This window comes from Oscarella lobularis, chromosome 3 (genome assembly GCF_947507565.1).
Source record: "Oscarella lobularis chromosome 3, ooOscLobu1.1, whole genome shotgun sequence".
Lineage (NCBI taxonomy): Eukaryota > Metazoa > Porifera > Homoscleromorpha > Homosclerophorida > Oscarellidae > Oscarella > Oscarella lobularis.
Window position 1 is genome coordinate 524,060 of NC_089177.1, and position 21,531 is coordinate 545,590.

The 21,531-nt window shown below is 50.3% G+C and overlaps 5 protein-coding genes across 12 annotated transcripts; 4 read left to right on the forward strand and 1 right to left on the reverse strand.

The window, feature by feature from the left end:
• Positions 1-5: 5 nt before the first annotated feature.
• LOC136185091 (uncharacterized) lies at positions 6-1,906 on the forward strand. Of its 2 annotated transcripts, none has more exons than XM_065972156.1 (4): positions 6-347; positions 399-428; positions 487-564; positions 633-1,906. In XM_065972156.1, the coding sequence occupies exons 1-4, from the start codon at positions 35-37 to the stop codon at positions 1,802-1,804; spliced, it is 1,593 nt and encodes a 530-aa protein (XP_065828228.1). In that variant the 5' UTR covers positions 6-34; the 3' UTR covers positions 1,805-1,906. The 2 variants fall into 2 exon arrangements, with proteins under 2 accessions (XP_065828228.1, XP_065828229.1); XM_065972157.1 differs by having other exon boundaries at positions 490-564.
• On the forward strand, positions 1,856-7,220 carry LOC136185082 (uncharacterized). 4 transcript variants are annotated; one of them, XM_065972136.1, is made up of 6 exons: positions 1,856-2,718; positions 2,773-3,045; positions 3,100-4,677; positions 4,752-4,901; positions 4,950-6,233; positions 6,306-7,220. In XM_065972136.1, the coding sequence occupies exons 1-3, from the start codon at positions 1,905-1,907 to the stop codon at positions 3,819-3,821; spliced, it is 1,809 nt and encodes a 602-aa protein (XP_065828208.1). In that variant the 5' UTR covers positions 1,856-1,904; the 3' UTR covers positions 3,822-4,677; positions 4,752-4,901; positions 4,950-6,233; positions 6,306-7,220. The 4 variants fall into 4 exon arrangements, with proteins under 4 accessions (XP_065828208.1, XP_065828206.1, XP_065828207.1 ...); XM_065972134.1 differs by having other exon boundaries at positions 4,752-6,233; XM_065972135.1 differs by having other exon boundaries at positions 4,773-6,233.
• On the reverse strand, positions 4,567-7,441 carry LOC136185079 (YLP motif-containing protein 1-like). The gene is made up of 3 exons (XM_065972131.1): positions 7,302-7,441; positions 6,338-6,956; positions 4,567-6,206 (listed from the first exon to the last, which is right to left on the reverse strand). The coding sequence occupies exons 1-3, from the start codon at positions 7,362-7,364 to the stop codon at positions 4,747-4,749; spliced, it is 2,142 nt and encodes a 713-aa protein (XP_065828203.1). The 5' UTR covers positions 7,365-7,441; the 3' UTR covers positions 4,567-4,746.
• Positions 7,442-7,494: 53 nt separating this feature from the next.
• Positions 7,495-10,905, forward strand: LOC136185086 (cytosolic purine 5'-nucleotidase-like). 4 transcript variants are annotated; one of them, XM_065972146.1, is made up of 23 exons: positions 7,495-7,620; positions 7,675-7,748; positions 7,820-7,896; positions 7,947-7,987; positions 8,059-8,098; positions 8,151-8,206; positions 8,258-8,297; positions 8,354-8,402; positions 8,450-8,507; positions 8,570-8,669; positions 8,717-8,770; positions 8,836-8,861; positions 8,914-8,974; positions 9,028-9,081; positions 9,304-9,411; positions 9,474-9,540; positions 9,591-9,634; positions 9,697-9,764; positions 9,812-9,870; positions 9,943-9,994; positions 10,244-10,365; positions 10,420-10,538; positions 10,599-10,905. In XM_065972146.1, the coding sequence occupies exons 1-23, from the start codon at positions 7,568-7,570 to the stop codon at positions 10,800-10,802; spliced, it is 1,626 nt and encodes a 541-aa protein (XP_065828218.1). In that variant the 5' UTR covers positions 7,495-7,567; the 3' UTR covers positions 10,803-10,905. The 4 variants fall into 4 exon arrangements, with proteins under 4 accessions (XP_065828218.1, XP_065828217.1, XP_065828219.1 ...); XM_065972145.1 differs by having other exon boundaries at positions 8,151-8,297; XM_065972147.1 differs by lacking the exons at positions 10,420-10,538; positions 10,599-10,905 and having other exon boundaries at positions 8,151-8,297; positions 10,087-10,360.
• Positions 10,879-21,498, forward strand: LOC136185069 (uncharacterized). Its single transcript, XM_065972119.1, has 28 exons — positions 10,879-10,949; positions 11,010-11,049; positions 11,115-11,468; positions 11,606-12,841; positions 12,903-13,451; positions 13,578-14,465; positions 14,527-14,601; positions 14,654-14,929; positions 14,990-15,172; positions 15,226-15,906; positions 15,958-16,103; positions 16,183-16,412; positions 16,468-16,579; positions 16,631-17,330; positions 17,384-18,268; positions 18,323-18,384; positions 18,435-18,495; positions 18,551-18,655; positions 18,712-18,819; positions 18,876-18,992; positions 19,051-19,264; positions 19,315-20,110; positions 20,195-20,319; positions 20,368-20,528; positions 20,586-20,741; positions 20,800-20,902; positions 20,977-21,149; positions 21,208-21,498. Exons 2-28 carry the CDS (start codon positions 11,020-11,022, stop codon positions 21,382-21,384), a joined length of 8,703 nt encoding a protein of 2,900 aa, XP_065828191.1. The 5' UTR covers positions 10,879-10,949; positions 11,010-11,019; the 3' UTR covers positions 21,385-21,498.
• The last annotated feature ends 33 nt before the right edge of the window (positions 21,499-21,531 follow it).

Sequence of the window (21,531 nt, forward strand, 5' to 3'; positions counted from 1 at the left end):
AGTTTGAACGACGACTTTGGGCGCCAATAGAGTTATGAGCGACTTCTATGAGGACTTTATTCGGCCCCAGCTAACGGAGCTGATGAAGAAAATTGACGTTACCGACCATCAAATGTTGAGCTACATGTACCAGGAAAAAATGATAACGGAGGACGACCAACACAATCTGGCAGCCACGTCGCAGATGTCACCCTCGGAGAAACAAAGATTGTTTTTTCAGACCATTCTAGCACGCGGGCTGGGCTCGGAAGCCAAATTCCGCACGTTTTGTACCGCTTTGACGAAACGACGGGGAGCCCACATGGACGATTTGGCTCAGTTGCTTTTGGCCCACGCTAAGCTAGAAGGTAAGCTCATGAATGTGTTGTTCTAACAAGTTAGTGAGGCATATCTGCTAGATAGAACACAGCACTCCATGACGTCACGAGGTACCTTACTCTTTTTTATCGCGCTTCGGTACGTGAGGAAACATGACCTGTTGTACAGTAGGTTTGAAGCGGTCCAGAGCACATGGCGAGTTGCAAACAGCAAAAAAATCAAAGGCTTCTTCACCTGCACCTGAAGGTACCGCAGGCCCGTCATTAGCTGCGGCGACCATGTTGAATTTAAATCTTTGAGTTTTTTTGTTGCAGATGAACCAGACGGGCCAAGCCGCCGTCGACGCATGAAGCGAAAAAATCCCAGTCGAAAAGCGATGCGAGAAGGTCGCCGTTCGCAAGAAGCGAAGCGAAAAATTCATCTCTTGGTAGTTTGTGCTCTACCAAAAGAGTTGGAAGCCGCAAAGGATGCTATAGGAGCACAAGAATGGGAAGAAATCAGGAGTGGAACAATGGGCTATCGCGTCTTTGTTGCTGATGTAACGTGGAAGAATCATTCAAAGAAAAACGAAATTCGTGTGACTGTAGGAGTTGTAGCTCAATCAAAATCAGGGGGTCAAGAGACTTCCAACTTGCTTGGATCTCTTAACAGTCAATTTGATGTCAATTTTCTTGCCATGACCGGCTGCTGCGCTGGTGTTGAAGACGTTGACTGCTACAGCGTTATAGTAGCGGATAAGACCACCGCTTTGGAAAGAGAAAAGCATCTCGAAAGCGCAGTTCAACATCAAGTGGGCCCTGGTGGTGATCTAGAGCACGAATTAATTCAAGCTGTGAATTCACTTCTGATGGATTTGAAGACGTCAGACTGGCTTGATCCAGAGGTTTCTAGCACTGCTCCACCAAGTCCTCGGCTAGTCCGCGAGTCATTGCTCAAAGCAATTGAGGACAGTGGGAAATCCAGCAAGGACGCCATAGAAAAAGCCGTACAGGAGATAAAAAATGTCAACAAAGATATCTACCCAAACATCCTAAATAAGCTCGTCAAAGAAGGCTTGATAGAAAAGCGAGAAGAAAAAGAGCCTCAGATGCGAATCCTATACTGCCTGTCTGCCGAAGGTGCCAAACACGTTAGTGAGCTTCCCTTCGGTCTTCTATCGCCGGACAAAGATCCTTCTGTGCGTGTAACGACACTGTTCACGTGTCAGGACGTTCTCGTCAATCTTAAGAGTGTTCTTCCGAAATTGAAGGAAGCCACAGGCCAACGAAAGATAACCGGTGTTGACATGGAAGCTCATCATTTTATGGTGCAGGCAAAGCATTTTTTCCCCAAGTCTTCGTGCATTGTAATGAAAGGGGTTTCTGACCACGGATCGCCAGAATCAAAAGAAAAATACAATCAAGAGTATGCGTCCAAGTGTGCGACATTGTTTTTGAAGTATTTCTTGGAAAAGAACTTTGAGTATCTGGAGAAGAAAAAGAACTAATTTTTTTGACTTTTGATGTCTTTGCGTTTTTGCTTGCTCGTTGCACCTTGTTGCGCTCCCATTGGTACAGGTATGGATACAAGGCTGAGCATGCGCAAAGATGGACGCTATTTTGAGAAAGAACTTCGTGTTTCTGCGTCGCAATCTTCGCCTGAAGAAGGAATTGTTAGCTTATATGTTTCAGGAACATTTAATCGATGACGAGGAATATGATCAGTTGGAAAACGAAGCCAAATCAGAGCCGGAAAGAGTTAGGTACTTCATTATGACGGCAATGAGAGGAAAAACGAAGTCCGATTTACGAAGACTCGTTCAAATGCTCAGAAAAACAAACCAAGAGCCAGTCGCTCACCGTCTCGAACGTGCAAACGTCAGAAAAAAGAAATGGTCGAAACGACTGAGGAAAAGGGCGATGCCTTACCTTTCTAGTCTGGTAGTATTTGTGTTTGTACACAAGTTGCTCTGGCGTACGTACCAGGCGAACAAACCGCACGTTGAAAAGGTCCTCAAAATAATCTTCGGTAAAAGGCCAGAAATTAAAGAAGGAATTATGCCGGAGAACTCCAATAGCGACACTTCTGACCCATCAAAAAACCACACACTTGAGATTAAGGAAAGAGTAAAACTGCGCTTTTATTTTCCAAATCTACCAAAAGACACCTACAAAATAGTGGAAGAAGGTCTCCGATCCAGTCTTTCACTTTCTCTGGATCTTCCCAGAGACCTCTTAGAGGTGTTTGCAAAACCGTTTTCGTCAGTTCTTGTCATTGTCATTCTACCTGGCGCTGCTGCGCTGAAATTGTTTTCCATTTTGTCTAAGCCTCTACCTAATTTTCTGTATGAAAAATACGGGCCAACTCGTCTTAAGATTGAGAGTTTGCGCCCAATGAATATTTTATTTGAGAAGGCTTTTGGTATGTAACTTGTCAGAAGATAGAGTATAACAGTACATTTTCTATTTCCTGTAGAGCGGAACTGGGGCTCACGAGCTTGGATCCAAGGTCAAGTGGCCCGTCTAAACGAATGTAGGAAAAATTTTCATCAACTCAAGACTCAGTTATCTTACTGGCTACCCCCTCCGTGGTGGCAAAAAGCAACAAAAAACCGTTTCAGGAAATTTCAGAGTCAACTGGATCACGTTCAAGATGAAATGCAGGCCTTGAAGGACAGTTTCAGCAAGCTGAGTCTCCTGCCTAAACCCCAGGCTGTTGAAGTTTCTACGCAAACCGAATTACAAGAAGGTACAGGGAACGCCTAGTAGGTGCAATGATTGATTAATTAGTTATTAATCCTAGACGATGGCAGATGGTCAGAGACAATAATGTTTCGGGAGTCTTTTTCTCCACAAAGCGGTTTTGCCCTAATAATTAACACCGTTTCACCTGAAAGTGAATTACATTCTCAAGCACAATCAGAGACAAATAGTCTTCTGTCTACGTTCAAAAAGTTGGGTCTTGTTTGCAAAACAGAAACAAGCGTTAAATCAGGTGACGTGAGCGATACACTCGAAAATTTTGGCAATTGCGACTACGCAAAGTACGACTGGCTAGTGTGCTGTCTCCTGGTAGCCATGGAGAAGATGAAAACAGGCCGTGACTCAGCGGAAGACTGCTCGCCTCTGTGTCTTCACGACATTATGGCGCCGTTTAGAGAATCTAGATGCCCTACCCTTAGTGGAAAGCCTCGCGTTTTTATTATCATTTCGCCAGCTGGAAGGTCAATTGATGAAACTGGCGATATGCACGTGGAATTCAAAGACGATGAATGGACTTTGCGAGAGGGTTATGTTCCCAAAGACTGCCTGCTGCTAGTGTTTCATTACCCCGCTCCAGAGGACAAGCGCTCTTCTTTCGCTACATCATTGCTTGATAATCTACAACAACAAGGTGGGCAGTTGAACGATGTGGAAGAACTGCTCTTTATGGCATATGATCAACTAATTGATAGTCTGCTTTGGTCTTCGGTGTGGAGTAAGAATACGTTGAGTAAGGCAATAGAGGTGGCTCTTGAGACTTGACAAGTTCTACATTTTTTTGCGCGATGATGTTTTATAGACTTTTTCAGACTTTTATTTTGCCCATTGGAGTTGAAGGGGAGCACACGTGATCTGCTGCGAGGACTATGAGCCGCTACTACGAAAAGTGCATTCGGCCTCGACTAACGGAGCTGATGAAGAGAATCGACGTTACTGATCATCAAATGCTGAGCTTCATGAACCAGGAAAAGATGCTGTCGGACAACGACCAACACAATCTGGAATCCACTTCCCTGATGCGACCCTCTGAGAAAGATAATCTATTCTTTCACACCATTCTAAGAACCGGACTGGCCACGGAAACTCAGTTCCGCGCGTTTTGCGCCGCTTTGACGAAACGACGAGGAGCCGAAAAGGACGATTTGGCTCAATCTCTTTTGAAAGGCGCCGGCCTCGAAAGTGAAAGCGCGTCGCGTACTTCGTTTGAAAGGAAGCCAACTTCTAAAGAGCTGAACAACTTATCGAAGCTAATAGCGAGCGACGACATGTGGAAGCCGCTCGGCAGATGTCTCGATGTTCCGGACTCGAAGTTGACCGAAATCGCAGCCACGCATCATTCTCCTCGAGAACGAGCGTACCAAATGCTACAGTCGTGGGTCGAAAAGAACTCGAACGCCGCAACGGTGAAACTACTGTGCGAAGCACTCTGTGAAGAGGGTCGCGACGATACGGCAAAGGAAATTTTTGGCTGGTGACGATCGAGCATGCAGACGCGGAATATCGCGGCTTCGTTTTGTGTGGTAGAATTCTAAGAAACGCTATCTGATGAGGGAAAAAAAAGGAAAAGAACGCACGCAGAACCCCAGGACAACCACATACATTACATAGAATAAGAACGGTAAGATTGAAGAACGGTAAGAAAAGTTGGTAGTCATAGTTCTTATACGAGTTTTGTTTTTCTCCGCGATCAAGACGCCGTTTTTGTCCAGCTAGGAACTCCGTATGCCGGATCGTCGACCGCACTCTGCTTCAGCCTATTTCCGGCCATCATATCGTCCGCCGTCACTTCGCTATACGCTTCGTCGTCCTCTTCACCGTCATTCGTAACATTGATGTATCCAGGTTGATCCCTAGCCACATCCTCGTACGCTCCTAGACCTTCTTCCTCAGGAAAATCGACGTTGTGATACGGTATTCTTCCTCTTGCTCCTGCCGCCGCAGGAGCAATCGGTCTGTCCTCGGGATAGTTAACGTTGAAGTAAGGCGGATTATCGGCGGGCGGCATCTCGTACGGCGATTCCTGAGTGGCAAAACGTCTTGGCTTAGGAATCGTCGCGTCATCAATCGTCATTTCGTCCAAAATACTATCAATGACGTCAATTTCCTCCTTGCTAATCGTTAAGGTTTTGTTCGACGGCGTAATTTGTCGGGGCATCGGAACTGAAGCGGACGCCGCAATCGCCGCCGCAACCGCCGCTCGATCGGTACTCAGTTTTCGTTTACTTGTCGGAAACTCGTCCCTCGCTAATGTACTGTAAGGACTCATAGTGCGATTGGCATGTTCGGCCAGACCGGCCATTAGGTCGTCGAGCTCAGCGTCGTCATAAAGCGGGGCGTCATCGTCAGGAGCAACAGCGGCGACGGCAGCGGCGGCGACTTTCTCGTTCGGAAGAACCAATCGATCGTATCCGACAGATCCTCTCTTCGGTTTGGGAGGAACGACTTTTTCTTCTCTCGGTGGCAGCGGATTTTTCTTCGGCGGAGGAGGTTGATGCCGCGGCGGTGATTCCGCAATTGCAAATTTTCCGTCGCCAGCCGAAAAGAGAGTATCGTACGGCGTGACCGGCTTCACCGCACCGGCGTCAATCTGATCCTCCGTTTCGTAAAAGTGCTCTTCAGGATTTTCCGGAATCGACGTCGTCTCGTTGACCGTCACAGTCTGAACAAATCGCTGTTTGAGGGAACCGTGCGACGGCACCGCAGGCGGCTCCGTCACTGTACTTGAACGCGGTTTAGCTACAGGGGGAACGGGCTGCGGTGCTCTTGCACTCCCTGGTCGATTCGGTAGGGGATTTGCTGGCGTCGGCTGCGCTTGTACCATGTCGGCTTGGCGAAGGCTCGTGTGCTGTTGGGAGCCGATTAGTTTCACGTTGTTGTGCACGTGGTGAAAGATTTCGTTTCCCAGTCGGGTGCCGAAGTAGAAGACGCCCGGGCCCGTTTCGCATTTTCTGCCCGCTTCGAATGTGAATTTCGTGTAGTCGCGACCGTAGCGTCGCAGATACTTGAGCGGCCAAACGCAGATGATTTCGTTGGAGAGAACACTGGCAAGAGTTATGTTCAGTCCCGATATGACGAGATGGTATTCGCCGACCAGTTGCAGTGCCGTCGAAGCTTCAGTCGGGATAATCGACACACGATAACGTTTTTCTGTAACAAAAAAGGCGTCATTTTGAGGTAAAAAATCTATCCCTGGCTATTTATAGGAAGTAAGTGTACATGTCATTTCTTTATATTATTCTGTGCTAGAAACCCGTTCACAAGGGATCTCGTCTTCTTACCAAGCTCCATACTGCTATAAAGCGTGTTCTCCTGGACGCCCAGCGGCTGATTGGGAACAAGAAACGGGTTTCCTTCGGGAGGCGGCATCGCCATTTGCGGTTGCGGCTGCACAAAAGGATTACCGGCACCTCCTTCCATTGCAAACGGCATTGGTGCTTGCGACGGCGGCTGCAACGCCAACGGATAACCGGCGTCTCTTCCGCCCTGGATTGCAAACGGGGGCGGCGACAAAGGTGGCTTTCCTCCGAAACCGTCGCTTGGAGAACCGAACGAACCGAACGAAGAATTCTGAGGTTCTGACATGTATGCGGGTGGCGGCGATCCCGGCGGAAGCGAACCGGCGTCGTCGCCGAAGGCGACTCGCGATATACCGTCGATCCAAACGTCGAGATCGCGTTGAGTCGGCAGAGCGAATCGATAGTGCAGCACGGGCGTGAGAAGGTCGAGAACGAAGCTTTTCGATTTATGCGTCGTCTGATTGACGGCCGTCACTTCGCGCAGGGGAATGATTCGTCGGCTGTTCTGTCGACGAGCGTGGTTCATGTCGGGATAGTACTCGAGTCGCGCGCTGCCTAACGAGCCGGCACTGCGCAATACGAACCACCTCTTGTTCCACGTCTATAAAGCGAAAACGTTATTTGTTTGCGGTGAGAGCCTTTTGATTTCGGGGAAGGACGCGCGGTGGGGGAGGAGTCGCGAGGATAAGATCTAGCTGACCCAAACGCTGCAAAAATGGCAGCATTTGGCTCTGAGTTTGTTGACTTTATACCCATACCAGAGACTCGGACTTAGTCAACGGACTGGGGGGACTGCGTTGTAATGGGAGGGGCTTCGTGCTTGCAAAACGATCTATATTTAGTTTTCATTCAGATCTCTTTTTAAGTTTTGCTACGATAGCAGTATTCTTCGGTTTGCTGCTGGAGTGCGCTTTCGCAGGGGATTAGATTTTCGTTGCCGTTTTACCTTGAAGGCTCCTGGTTGTTGAGGGCATTTTTCCATGTAGCCCTCTAATGCCACGTCGGTCATTATTGAGTTGGACTTGTTACTCGCTTGAAAACTCGGTCGCCGACACGTCCAAGGGGGCGGCTGTTGTGTGCAAAAAATAACACAGCACGAGATTATGGACCACGCCTTCTCCAAATGTCATTAGGGGCGTCGTGCGTTAGTCGTCTCGAAGAGGTTGACGCAACCATTGTTCTTTCGTTTTCGAAGTCCCCTCATTGAAGCGAATGGAAACTCTGGACGAAACTCTTGGACACGAGCGAGATTTCGCTAAAGGAAGGTAATGTTATTCTCAACGGCAGCGTCTAGGCGAACATCGCGCGTGTTTCGACAGAATATTCGTCAACAGAAGCCTCAATCTGCAGCGAATCAAATTCTTCGGCTTCGACATGGACTACACATTGGCCGGTAGGCCTAAAAAGAGCACTTCGACGAAGAAAAGAAGGAAAACTGTTTCTCTTCTACATCCGGTGATATAGAATATCGATCTCCCGAGTACGAGGAACTCGGGACCGAACTCGTAGTCGAACGACTCCTTTCTATTGGATATCCTCAAGTAGGAAGTTACAAGGAAACGATTTCATACTATTTATGAAATTAATTCAGGATCTGAAGGAAGCGAAGTACGACCCCACGTTTCCGACCAGGTAAGGTTTTGGTGGTTTTAATTAAATAGTAGCGTGTGATCTACAAATTATTTTCTCTTGACCATACACAGAGGCATGTTTTTTGACAAAGTTTATGGAAATCTCTTGAAGGCACGGTCTTTTGTCTGTCTGCATGGATTCTTTATTAGAAGTAATAGATTAGGTGGATCAGTTTGGTAACATATTGGCGTGCTATCACGGCTTCAAACTCTACACAAGGCAAGTCGACTTTCATTTTTCTGTGCAAATGTCTGAGCTGAAATTCTCCAGCACCGAAGTACGAGACGTCTATCCGAATAAAAAAGTTCAAGTTTGTCTATTTCTCTGCAAATTAAAAAACGCGGTGGCTAGTCGTCTTTTGCATAGGCGTCGGAGCCTCGTTATTTTATATTGAATACTCTGTTCAATCTTCCTGGTACAGATTCTCTTTCTCTACTAGTCTTTGTCTTATCTTACCCCTAGAAACGTTTCTTATGGCATACCTCGTGAATTATTTTGACACTCACGAAGATTATCGAGAGTACGTGACAGTAATAATTATGGACATCTCTCTCTCTCTCTTACGCTTGGACGTGATTTTAGGTTACCCACGCGAAAGGGAGTAGAGAGCGGCAACGTGCTCATCTCGTACAGCAGCATGCATCAGGACCTTCGTGGAGCCGTCGATTGGGTTCACATGAGAGTAAGAGGGATGTCTCAAGGAACGTGCTTTTATTCCCAAGTGTATAGGGAACAATGAAACAAATCACTCTCGACAATCTCGACAAATACGTAGTAAAAGACGTAAGGCAATAATAATTCGTCGTTTTTAGTCATTTCGTGTTGACCAGATTCTTGTGATTTTCTAGTCCAGACTTCCTCTGCTTCTTCGACGGTACGAGCCTCGCGCTCTCGCATCCTTTCTTTATACGTGCATCGATTCACAGGATGAGAGAGAATGAGAGAAAAGTATTTCTCATTACGAACAGCGACTACGACTACACGAACGCGAGTGACGACACCAGACGTGCCGATCTCTTTCGAACGATTATTTTCTTTAGAAGCTAATGAAACATCTGCTCGATGACTCAGCGACACTACCTCCTCCCGGAACGGTGAGTCGGCACGTCTCTCCGCCACCGAACACACTCGGACGGGTATCCAAAAAATTTTTCATCAAGCGATCGTTTAGGAGCTAAACGATCGCTTGATTATGCCTTTGCACGTCGCGCGTCTGTAACCAGCTGGCAATAAGTATCCACACGCAAAGCTGCGACGGCCACCCGGCCTCTACTTGGAATGTCTGATATATACCTCTGGGGTGCATTGTTTTATAGGGAAGCGATTCCTTTGCCGGATGGAAGTCGTTTTTTGACTATATTGTCGTCGATGCGCGGAAGCCCTTGTTTTTTGGCGAAGGCACCGTGCTTCGTCAGATCGATGAGGTGATTGGGGTGGGTAATTTGTCGCTTGCTTTTTTTTTATTTTTCTGCTGCGCTTCTCTAAGGCGACGGGTACGCCGAAAATCGGAACGTTCAAGGGTCAGATTGAGACTGGAAGCGTCTATACCGGAGGTTAGGACTAGTCAAATTAGCTGCTTCTGTACGTTTTATTGAATTATAAGGGAATTCGGAGCAGTTCTGTGACATGATTGGCGCCGCAGGAGAGGTAGGAAGGGACCCCTTCTGCGAGTGTTTTTGTTTTTGCCTACAATGTTTCCTTTCTCTCAGGATGTCCTCTACGTCGGCGATCACATTTTTGGCGATATACTAAAATCGAAGAAGCAACACGGATGGAGGTGGGCCATTCGAATGACGTTACTAGGAAATGACGCGGTATTTCCAGGACGTATCTGGTTGTACGAGAAGTTGACGAAGATCTACAGGTTCTCGTTGACAATGCAGGTGGGGTTGGGTGGGGTTCCGGGAATCCTTATCGCAGTCCGTTAGTCAGCATTGGGTATCTGTGACAATTAGATATTCAGCAGAAGATGACAGCATTGGAGGACGAACTCGATCATCTATTCAGGTACGCATATGTTAGTACTGTACCACTTCCGAATCCTGTCCCAAGGCGAAATCAATTCGGGGGGCGGATGTTATAACTGTTCTCTGTATTAGGAGCTATAGTTGTCCGCTCTTAGAGGTGTCTCCCCTGTATTATAGATCCTTTTCTGGGCGCTGCTAGGGAGAGACAGAGACACACACTCCTTTGTGTTCACTCACGAAGGATTCCTCTTGAAAATTCTAATCCATATGGCACTTTTTCGTTTGATAGTGGACTCGACTCGCACCACACGGCTCGTCCAAACAGTCGCCCTATCCTAGAAAAGCTGAAACGTCTCGCCTTTGATTTCGATTCCTGTTTTCCTTCGAAACAGGGAAGCATATTTCGAAGCGGTACACGTTACACACACGCATCGTCACGTTATATATACGCCGTTCCCTATATAGGATCGCGCCAGACCTTTTTCGCTATGCAGGCGGCTCGCTACGCCGACCTCTACGCGTCCTCGTGCACGAACCTCATCAACTATCCCTTCAGCTTCTTTTTTCGAGCCAAAGCTCAATTGGTATGCGACCCAGATGTCTTCCTTTTTGTTCCCCTGCGAGTGGTCCCACGTGTGTGCCAGATGCCCCACGAATATGACGTCTCCCATCATGCCAACGTGTCCTCCGGACAAATGACGAGTACGCCGAGAGCGCTGCGTCGTTCTCCCGTTGCCGGCAAGGAGACGAGCAAAAGACGACCGTCGCCTTCGACGCAACTACGACGCTTTCAGTCGTTCGTCCACGACGAAGATGACGAAGACGTCTACGACGGCGAAAAGAAATAAGTTCAGTTGAAAAAAAAACCTTTTCTTCTTTTCTTCGCTACCGTATTTTAGTGAGAGCACTCTAAATAAAATCACGCGTACGGATGCGTACGTTCCGCCGGAACCGTCCGCCAACGTATTTTTTAAAAACAGCGGCCTCTATTCTAGGTTTTTGTTTTTTTTTTCGCGTGCGCGCGGGAAGTCGAATTGCGACTTGCTTTTTATTAGATTTCGACGCATGCCCTGGACACATGCGTGCAAAGAAAAGGTGGGCGGTGATTTCCGTAATAAAGACTAGCGCGCGACTCGCACCAACACACCTTGTTCTCACAGGGCCCTGCCTTGTTCAGGGCAGTTTCTCCGTCGTCGCTCGCCCTTATGGACGTTCGGGTTCGCTATCGCGGCAGCGTGGCCGTCGCCGCCGCGTCGAACGAAGGCGCTCGAGCCGCGAAGCTCGATTTAAACTTTCTCACGGCTATCGCAGCAACGGACGCAATTGTCGCCGTTCGCGACGAACGACTCGCAATTGGCGAAGCGATCGCGCTCTCCTACGATCGCATCACGAGCTGTCGAAGTCACGAGGCGGTCGTCGTCTTTCTCCTGCACGGAGCGCGACGAGAAGAAGGCGCGGCGACGATCGACGAGGAAGCGACGTGTCACATCGTGCAGTGTTCGACCGAAACGGAGGTAAGAGTTGATATAGATCGCACGAGAAAAGCTTGGCCGCGAAAGCCGAAGCGTCGCTTCCGTCCGTCGCATGGGGTCGTCGATTAGCATGCGCTATTCGTCAAGCGATATCCCATCCTCCTTTTACTTTTTATTAGGCTCGTCGCTTAGTCGTCGCCGTACGCGAGCGACTCGCTACGACTCGTGGGCGTGTCTACGGCTCTAGTGACGCACGTGTACGCCTCGTCACTCACGAAGCCGACGCCGACTCGGAAGCCATCGAAACGCGTCGTCCGGGAATGAACGACTCGATCGACGACCCGTCCCTACTCGCCGTCGCCGACGGCGCGTGCGCGCGCTCGTCATCGTCGTCGTCTTCGGTCCGATCGGACACATACGTTCAAGATGGACCAAATATCGAAGAATCGGTGCCGTCGCCGCCGCCTCCGCCGCCGCCGCCGCCCGAGTCGCGATCCGTCGCCGCCGCCGCTTCGATCGACGTCGTCGCCCAATACGATCGTCTTCTCGACGGTATACGAAATCGAGACTTGACGGCCGTCACGTCGCTGCTCAACGAAACTCCCGATCTATTGAAATCGCCGGCGGAGTTTCATTCGTCCAAAGACGACGTCAGCGCGCGGGGGCGCGGTCAAAACATGACAGCGGCACGTGCCTTGTCGGCGGCCATATGCGCGGATTCGTTTCACATGGTTAGCTTCCTTTTGGAAAGGGGAGCTCATCTGGTTCCGGATGCGAAACGTCCGCCCACGCCTATTGGGAGCGAAGAGAACGACGACGACGACGAAATGATCGATCCGTTGATATTGGCAACGCGTCGCGGCGACGGCGATCTCGTGCGACTTCTTCTGCGCGGCGGCGCGACGCCGATTGCGCGCGATCGTCAAGGACGCACGGCGATGCATTGGGCCGCCGAGCGACGCGCGCGCGACTGCGTCGTCGCGCTGCTCGAAGCCGGCGCGCCGATTCGCGTCGACGACGACGACGGCGTTCAAGCCGTCGATCTGATGCCCGACTTGGAAGCGCGACAATCTCGTCTCGTGCGCGATTCGCTCGAAATTTTCGAACAGAAGCAGACGTCGAAGGATCCGACGGCGTTGATACGGAAACGACGGCGCGGCACGATTGGAATCGATTCGTTGATTTTTGCCGCCGTCGATCCGGCGTCGTCGCTTGGCGGCGGCGGCGGAAGCGCCGTTTCGGACGAGGTGAAAGCGTTGGAAATTTTGACGGGACTTTCGCGAAACGACGAGTGTCTGCCGACGATCTTGGCCGGCCTGCCCGACTGCATACCGGGCATCATACTTCACTCGCAACTCAGCTGGGGATCGGATATGAGCGACGCCGTCACGAAATTCATGAGAAGTATACGCAAGGTACTATCGAACAGCTGGCCTCATTAACACATTTGACGTTGATTGGGTTTTTTTTTTGAAGGCGACTTTGAAGAGTCTCAATAATAATCAAGGTCTCTTGATGCAGTGCGCTTTGGAGTTCGTTCAAGGCGGTCAGGAAATGCAGGCGGAAGCGCTTTGCATTATCGACGATTTGATTGAAGCGAATCGAGCCGATTTTACGCCGTCATCGTCGCCGTCGTCGTCGTCGTCGTGCAACTTTCGTCTTCACGTCTCGCATCGTCCCGTCGAGGCCGTTCTCTCGTCCGCCTCGTCGTCGTCTACAGCGACGTCGTCGTCGTCGACGGCAACCGAACGTACGATGACGGCGACAGCGGAATGTCCGTCGTCGCCAATTGACGTTCTCTGCATGACCGATCCGTCGCCGCTTCTTCACGTCCTCTCCAGCGCGCTCGCGATTCACTTCCGATCCGGTATCGGGGGACAGTGCGCCAAAGGAGTCAATTCCATGCAGCTAATCGTCGCAAAGGCTCTCGCCGTCGCCAGCCTATCGCCGACCATGCAAAGCCGACTCGCAAAAGATCATCACGCAAAGTCTTTATTGGAAGTGTTAGAGAAAGCGACGAATCCGGTAAGAACCAGTCTTAAAGAGACCACCTGTCTATTGTGATCGCTCTCGCTATTATTTTTATAGCGGTCGCAATAGGCAGCAATTTGACACTTCCACACTCTATTTCTCTCTCCCTCCCTCACGCAGGTTGTCATTGACTTGACGCTCTGCATATTGGCCTCCCTCGTCGAAAATCCTCAGCATCACGAAGCGCTCGCGCGTCTCCAAGCGTCCGATCGCCTGCGCGCCTTTCTCCAATCCGCCTCTCTTCGTGTTGGGGGCAGTGCGGATAGCGGCGCGCGCGCTCTCCTACCCCAACTCCGTCATCGCGTCGCCTATCTCCTCGTCGCGCTCGGCGCCGTCGCCACCGAAGCCGATCAACTCGACGGCGTCTATCTGTTCGCGTCGATGGTGAAAAAATCCCAAAGCGGAGTCAGCTGTTTTTCGATTCCCGAAGACGACACCAACGTATTCAATCTGCGTCAACGATTCGGTTCCCAAGGAAACGGCGACGACGACGACGACGACGAAACGTCGAAACGATTCGTCGCCTCTCTACCCAACGTTCTCGCCCCCGTTTCCATAATACGTCATTTGACGTCAAATTCCGAAATAGACACGGACGCCTTTTTGGACTTTTTTCTTGGCGTCGCCGTGACGGCACTCCATCCGGTCATATTTCTTCGTCTTCTACGTCACAGTCTCTTCTCGCATCCCGCCTTCGTTCTGCTCCTTCGACCGTCGAGACGACGTTCGAGTCAGAATTCGTCGCTTCGAAGCGGACGCCGTAGCGTCGTGTCGCTGTCGTTGCCGTCCGGCGGCGGTGGCGACGACGCGTGGGAAGGCGTCGCGATGCCGGAGTTTCATCGGCGCGTTTTGCGAGTGTTGACCGAGTGGATGAAACGCTACGGGGCCGACGTGATGGACAGTTCGCTCGCCGCCGAAGAGATTAAGCATTTTATGTTGGATTTGCAGGCAGTCGGGTTTGGCTACGAAGTGTGGGTTGAGCACGTCAATTCTCTGCTCGTCGCTCAGGTGAGGGAATATTTGGCCACCAAAGTGAATAAATATATGATCATTTCTTTGTTTTTATTAGGATGTTCGATTGATTAAGAAAAAGTCGAGTTTGTGTTTGATGACGGAAGACGATCTACGAAGTCACTACGAGAAAGTAAGTGTCGTCGTATCTAAAAAGAAATAAAAAAAACACTATCTTCTTTTAGTTAAAAATTCAAATTCTTTCCGACGAATTACCGTGTCCGCCTGCGAGTGCGACCAAGCTGGCCAGTCTTCAAATGATCATCGAAACGATTGGATCGTCGAAGCCGAGCCAAGACGAAAAGAGTCGGTCACCGTCGCCCGGCGTCGCGCTTCGGCACAAGTCGATTCACGACATCGGATTCAGATTGTCGAAGGCGACGCTATTCAGCACCCTCGTCGGCGGCAACAAGGCCGACTACACGACGGCGAAATTGAAAGCCTATCTGCCGAAAAATCTCGTATAATTGATCGTTGTTTTTCCTTATCGCTTATTTTTTGTTTTTTTTTTCTCTCTTTAGGCTCGAACTCGTCGCTGGCGCGAGGAAGTCGAAAAGCATCACAAACTCCTCGCGGCGACGTTCGCCGCCGATCCGGACGACACGGAACTCCGCGCGATGGAGCAGTACGTCGACGCGTGCGAACAGCTGCCCGCTTACGATTGCCAGCTCTTTCGCTTGAAACAGATAACGAAGAAACGCAAGGTAAGAAAAGAGGAAATCGTAACTCTCCTTTTTTTTTATAAACGAGTTTTCAGGAATTGCGCGTTTTCGGTCTCGGCACCGATCAGGCGATCATTCTCAACGGTTCCGACTACAGCCTTCTCGCAACGCATCCCCTCTCGACTCTCGTCCTGCCGCGCCAACGCAAGGGCAGCGGCGGGACAAACGAGAGCGAAATACAAATCGAATTCAAATCCCAAGAAGTCTACGCCTTCACCTCATCCAAACCCGTCCTTAAATCTCTCCGCGAAGCCGTGCAGCTATGCATTCGGGATATCCGCGGCGGCGGCGGCGGCGGCGGCGGCGGCGGCGGCGGCGGCGACGGCGGGCGTTCCAGCAGCACTAGCGGCGTCGACGGCGAAGAAACCGACTCATTCGACGATACGGTCATGATGCGAATGACGGCGGCGGCGGCGGCCGGAGCGGCCACGGCGGCGACAAGAAAGACGTTCAAGACGTCGTCGAACTCGTCGTTGCGATCGGTTCACGACGAATTCGCCTCGTCGAACGAGAGGCTCGCCAACTTGGCGTCGTTTATCGGTTTTCCTGAGGAAGTCGCGCGACGGTTGACGGAGCGCGAGGAGAAATTGTTTCGACTCGTTGCGCCCGCCGCCTACGTGCGACACGCGCTCATTGAACGAACGGAGTCGGCGCGACGATCGCGAACGTCGAAGAGTCATACGACCGTGTTGAATTTGGCGAAGCGTTTTGGAAATGTTCGTTGAAGGAGGAAAAAATGAAGGGGAGCGACTAATTCGTTTTTTTAGGTTAGTGGATGGGTGAGTCGGTTGGTTGCTTCTGCGGCGAAGGTGGGCGATCGTCGCGTTGCGATTTCGTCGCTGCTTCGCGTCGCCGCGGCCTGTCGCAATTTGGGAAATCTCATGGGAATGATGGAAGTTCTGACTGGACTAACGTACGTAGAATCATCTCTAAAAGAGAGAAAGAGAGAGAGAGAGAGAGAGAGAGAGAGAGATCTTATATCGATTCCTTAGATCTCAACACGAGGACGTTCTCAATTCGTCGCTCTCGCCCAAAGATCAAGAGCTTCTCGCCGGAATGATCAAACGATATCCCGTCGACGCCGAACTCGACGATCTGCTCGACGCAATGCAACGCACGCGCGAAATGAACGGCGGTCACGTCGTTCCCTACTACGGTTGGTTTCTCAAACGATTGAGGGACATCATGGCAAGCGTTCCGTCAATCGTATTGATTCCTTCGGGTAATAATATTAATAATTAGACGATAAGCGCTTACGCGTTATTCTTTTATTTCAGGAAACGAATCGCGCTCGTTGGAACGCACTATCAATGTCAATAAACTCAAGCGTCTACGCGAAGTCTTGAACAAAATCAGCCTATTCACCGGAGAAGCGAAAGACGATCTCACGTACGCACTCCACTCAATTCGCACAGCACATCACTTTTCACCCTCTCCTAGTTCTCCATCGGCGCTTCCCATCGACGAACACGCGGGACCCGATTTCGAAGAGTGCGAAGACTCGCACGTCTTTCTTCCCATCATCCCGTTCGCCTGCACGGGACTTCGTCCGCACGAGCATCGTCGTCTCCTCTTCGGCAGCACGTTCATTCGCTGGGAGGACGGCGGCCTTCGTTCGACGGCGAGCGTCCTCAAACTCTACAAGTGCAACTCGCGATTGAAATATTCGCCGGCGCGCTGGGCCGAAGAGAAGCCGCGCGGTCGCGACGAGCAAAACGACGTGAACAAGCCGGGAGACGACGATTCGTCGACCGGCGGAATGATATCCGTTTTTCACATCAAAGACATTCGTCTCGGCGTCGCGCCCAAAGACGAGAAGACGCTCGTTCGTCGTCACGGCATCAATTGGTTCAACGCCGTCGATTGCTGTCTGATGATCGTCTACGGCGCCGGCGGCGTCGCCGACGTCCACTACGCGAATTTCGTCGCGCCGGCGGCAATCGTGCGATTCTGGTACGACGCGTTGGCGCGTCTGCTCGACGCCGTACGCGCGCACGTTCAACGACCCGATCAGCGTCCGCTCTGGCTTCGAAAGACCTACTACGGTATCGAATCTCAGAAGAAGGGTTTGCCGACTGTGAGCGAGAGTTGCTTTGAGTTTGGCGGTCGCATTTGGGCTCGACCGGCTTTAACAGTTCAGGTATGGGTAGAAAAAATCGATTAATTATTAAAATTAATTCTTTATTTTTTTAGGAATCGTTTGACGGTGATAGTGAAGTCGATTTGTCGCGGCAGCTTCGCAAGCGCTACACGTCGTCTACTTCCTGGCGTGCGGTTGCCTCCGCTATCGCCGACGGCGACGCGAACGGGAGTCGTCGCACGTTTCGAAAGACCGACATGCGTCGAGTCGTTTTGCCGGCGCTCGCCGAGTTGGGCGACGAATTCTCGCCCGATCGGGAACTCGATTTCGCGTCGTTTTGCCGACTCTACGAAAGCCTCTCGGCGCTACATCGTCCCGACGTGCGACGTCTCTTCGATCTCTTCGCCTCCGTCGATTTGAACGACAAAGGTGACAGCGGCGGTAGCGAGAACGGCGACGAGTCAAAACGACACATGGGTCTTCAACGAAAACAAGCCGTCATCAGAATGATGACGTCGTCGGCGACGATGACGACGACGGGAACCGGTTCCGTGGCTACGTTGCCGACTCCAGGGAGAAAATTGAGCCGAGGCGCCGTTGGGTCTTCGTCGCCGACGACGAGTAGCAAATCGAAAGGGAGTTCCGGTTTTAGTTTGCTCTCCGTCGTGCAAATGGCGATGTCGTCGCCGACGATGCGTTCTCGAGCGGAGACGGGGGGCGTGACGGGGGCGTCCGACGCGCGGCAGAAGTGGAAAATGGCGGCGATAGCGAAGAGGGGCGGCAGCGGGAGGAATTCGGCGGCAGTGCACGTTCGAAGTGGATCGGAGCCGGATACGAGCGAATTGGACGATGGCGTTAGCGCGGCGGCTGCAGCTGCGGCTGCAGCTGCAGCGGCCAAGTTGAAGCGGATGAAAATGAATGGCAGAGATCTGGTACGTTTTATGAAGTGCGAGCAGTGCGAGACATTGACAGAAAAAGAGGCCGAAGAAAAGATAAAGGTGAGAGAAATTGACGCAGAGAGTTGAACAAAAGAATTAACATTTTTTGTAAAGAAATACGAAACGGATAAGGATCTGGTCGAGAAAAAGTTGCTTTCTTACGAAGGCTTCATGCGGTAAGTAAGAGCTGATTGTTTTTATTCGTTCTTATAAACTTCGCTGTTAGAATGATGTTGTCTGATGAAAATTATGCATATGAAGTTGAGAAATCGATTGTAAATGAAGACGTACGTTAATTGATTATTATATCAATCTTTGTCATTCTATACTCTCGTTTCGTAGGAAATGACTCATCCCCTGTCGCACTATTATATCTCCTCGTCGCACAATACTTACCTTACAGGCTATCAGCTCCGCGGCGAGTCATCCGTAGAGATATACAGACAGGTAAAAAATCACATATACGGTATTAATTGAAAGTCATTACGTATTTAATTTTTTAGATACTGCTCTCCGGCTGCCGCTGTATCGAACTCGACTGCTGGGACGGCGATGACGGCTATCCCATCATCACGCACGGGCACACGTGGACGACGAAGATTAAATTCAAAGTCAGTCAATAGATATTGTGAAACGTTAGAAAACGAGATCGTGTTTTTTAATTAAGGACGTCATTTACGCAATCAACGAGACGGCGTTCGTGACGTCGCCCTATCCGGTAATACTTTCGTTCGAAAATCACTGCTCCATACCGAAGCAGCAAGAAATGGCTAGAATATGCGAAGTAGGATAAAAGAATTGCACTCTTTTGATTCAAAATTTAACGTTTCCTCTGGTTGAAGGACGTCTTCGGCAGCAAACTCGTCAAAAGTTGTCTCTTCGACGCCGACTATCAGCCTGATCCGCGACTGCCCTCGCCCGAGCAGCTCAAGTACAAGATCCTCATCAAAAACAAGAAAAAGCCGCCGGATGCGTTTTCGCAGCAACAACTGTTAGCACGAAACGTTGAACCGGACTTTGATGACATCGAGGAAGAACTCGGCGACGACGGCGACGGTAAGTCGCTTGCATTCTTGTTTATAATTATAACCCCATAATGCATGCAGACACTCAAGGCAAATACGGAACGCTCTCAAGACGTCAAAATCCGTCTGGAAGCGGTCTTCTTGACGACGACAGCGGCGGCGCGACGGAAGGCACCGGCACGCTATCTCGCATGAGAGGTCTCGATTTTCGAATGTCATTGGACCGTGCGAGCTACGACGCCGCCGCCGATCCCATGGGCGTCGGCGGCAATCTCATGTCGCCTGAACCGACGTACAAACGGCAAAAGGAGACGAACAAAATCGCCGACGAACTATCTCGTCTCGTCATCTACACGCAGGCGATCAAATTCACCGGTTTATCGTCCGGACTTCCAACGTCTATTTCCTTTCCCGGCGGCACGAGCGGTGCGAGCGGTGTGAGCACGACTATGCTCAGCTCTTTGCTCGAAGACCAATCGTCGTATACTCCGCCGTCGCGACGCTCCTCGTTTGCCGTGCCGCCGCCGACGCAGCGACCGCGTGCCGCCTCGGAGGTTAATCCGGCGACGATCAGTCTGATTTCGCGCAAGGCGAGCGATCGGAAATTGTCGTCGCCCGAACCGCTGCCCACGTGGTCGTCGCCGGGGCAACGACGACCGTCGATTTGCAGTCGAGCGTCGTCGATGAATTCGTCGACTGCAAGTAGCTGCGGCTACGATGGACTCGTCGCGTTTCGGCTCTCCGGTTCGGGCTCCGCGCCCGGATCTTCGTACGATTTGGCGAGAATGAGTGAAACGCCGCGCGCCTTTCAAATGTCGTCCGTCGGCGAAAGCACGGGAAAGAAATTGGTTAAGAAGCAGTCGAATGAGCTTATCGTGTAAGATAAAGGACGTTTCGCGTTGGGACGCAATTCCACTTGTGATCGATCCCTTGTTTATAATTGTTCTCTTTTTATCTGTAGTCACACTGAGCTGCAGCTGATGCGCGTTTATCCGGCAGCGAAACGCATCGACTCGTCGAATTTTAATCCGCTTCAGTTTTGGCTGTGCGGACTGCAATTTGTCGCTTTGAATTATCAGACTGAGGGTACGTCGATTTTATTAATTAATGTATTCGTTGTTGAGTGTTCCTTAGATTCGGCTATGCAACTAAATCGCTCCATGTTCAGTCAGAACGGCGGCTGCGGTTACGTTCTGAAACCGTATGTCTACTGGAGTCACTCGGCTCCATTTACGACGTTCAATCCTTTTGAAACCGAACAGCCAAACGTCGCCCCGTTGACAGTTACCGTAAAGGTAAATAGGAACATCTACATGAAAAGAGAATAGGCACACGACGCTTTTTCTTTATAGGTTGTATCTGGTCAGCGGCTAAGTTCCAATTTTACCACGAGCGTTTCGGTTGAGGTGGAATTGACGGGCATCCCCTCGGATTACAACAAACACAAAACGAAACAGTCTAACCGAAATGCGTTGAATCCCGTGTGGGACGAAACGTTCGTCTATAAGGTAAAGAGAGATCTCGCGTTGCTTGCTGCAAAAGGGCACGTGCAATTCTTTTTTTCAGGTGGCCTTCCGTGAGCTTGCTTTTGTTCGATTTACCGTGTGGGAGTCGAATTCTCAGACACTGCTTGCCCAGCGAGTCGTTCCTTTGCGGCATCTCAGACAAGGTTTGAAGAGAAATAAATAGCTATAGTGTAGTTACATGTATATTAAACGCTCTCTTTTTTTTTTCCCCCTATAGGATATAGACACCTTCGGTTGCACTCAGCACAGGACAGTCCCCTGGAGGTTGCAACGCTTTTTATTGCTACTCGAATGACAGAAGATTACGAAGAAAGCGACGACGGCACCTGCACTGGCGGGTGGGATTATCAGCGTTTACATCACGAAATTTGGCGTGAAAAAAATGTGCCGGTAAGTTGTTCGAGCGTCTGCGTGCGCTCCGCCTTTTACGCCGCGTGTCTTCATGCAGACTTGTCCGGAAGAGCGACGCAGTTCCGCAGATAGCATTGATTGTGAGCGAGTCACTGAGGAGGAAAAAGGAACGTCGGAAGGTACCAGTAACGACAAAAACAAAAACAAGAATTCGAACTCCGAAACGGACAGTTGGACTCGAAAGGAATTTAACATTGTAAGGTACGACGTGTAAAACTGAGATTAATTCGACACCTATTTTTAATTGTACTTGAACATGTTTAAATAAGTAAGTAATTAATCGATTAATTAAGCATTGTAATTGAAATGAACACTGGCAGTTTCGAAATTGCCACGCTCGCGTTGAATACCCTATTAGCGT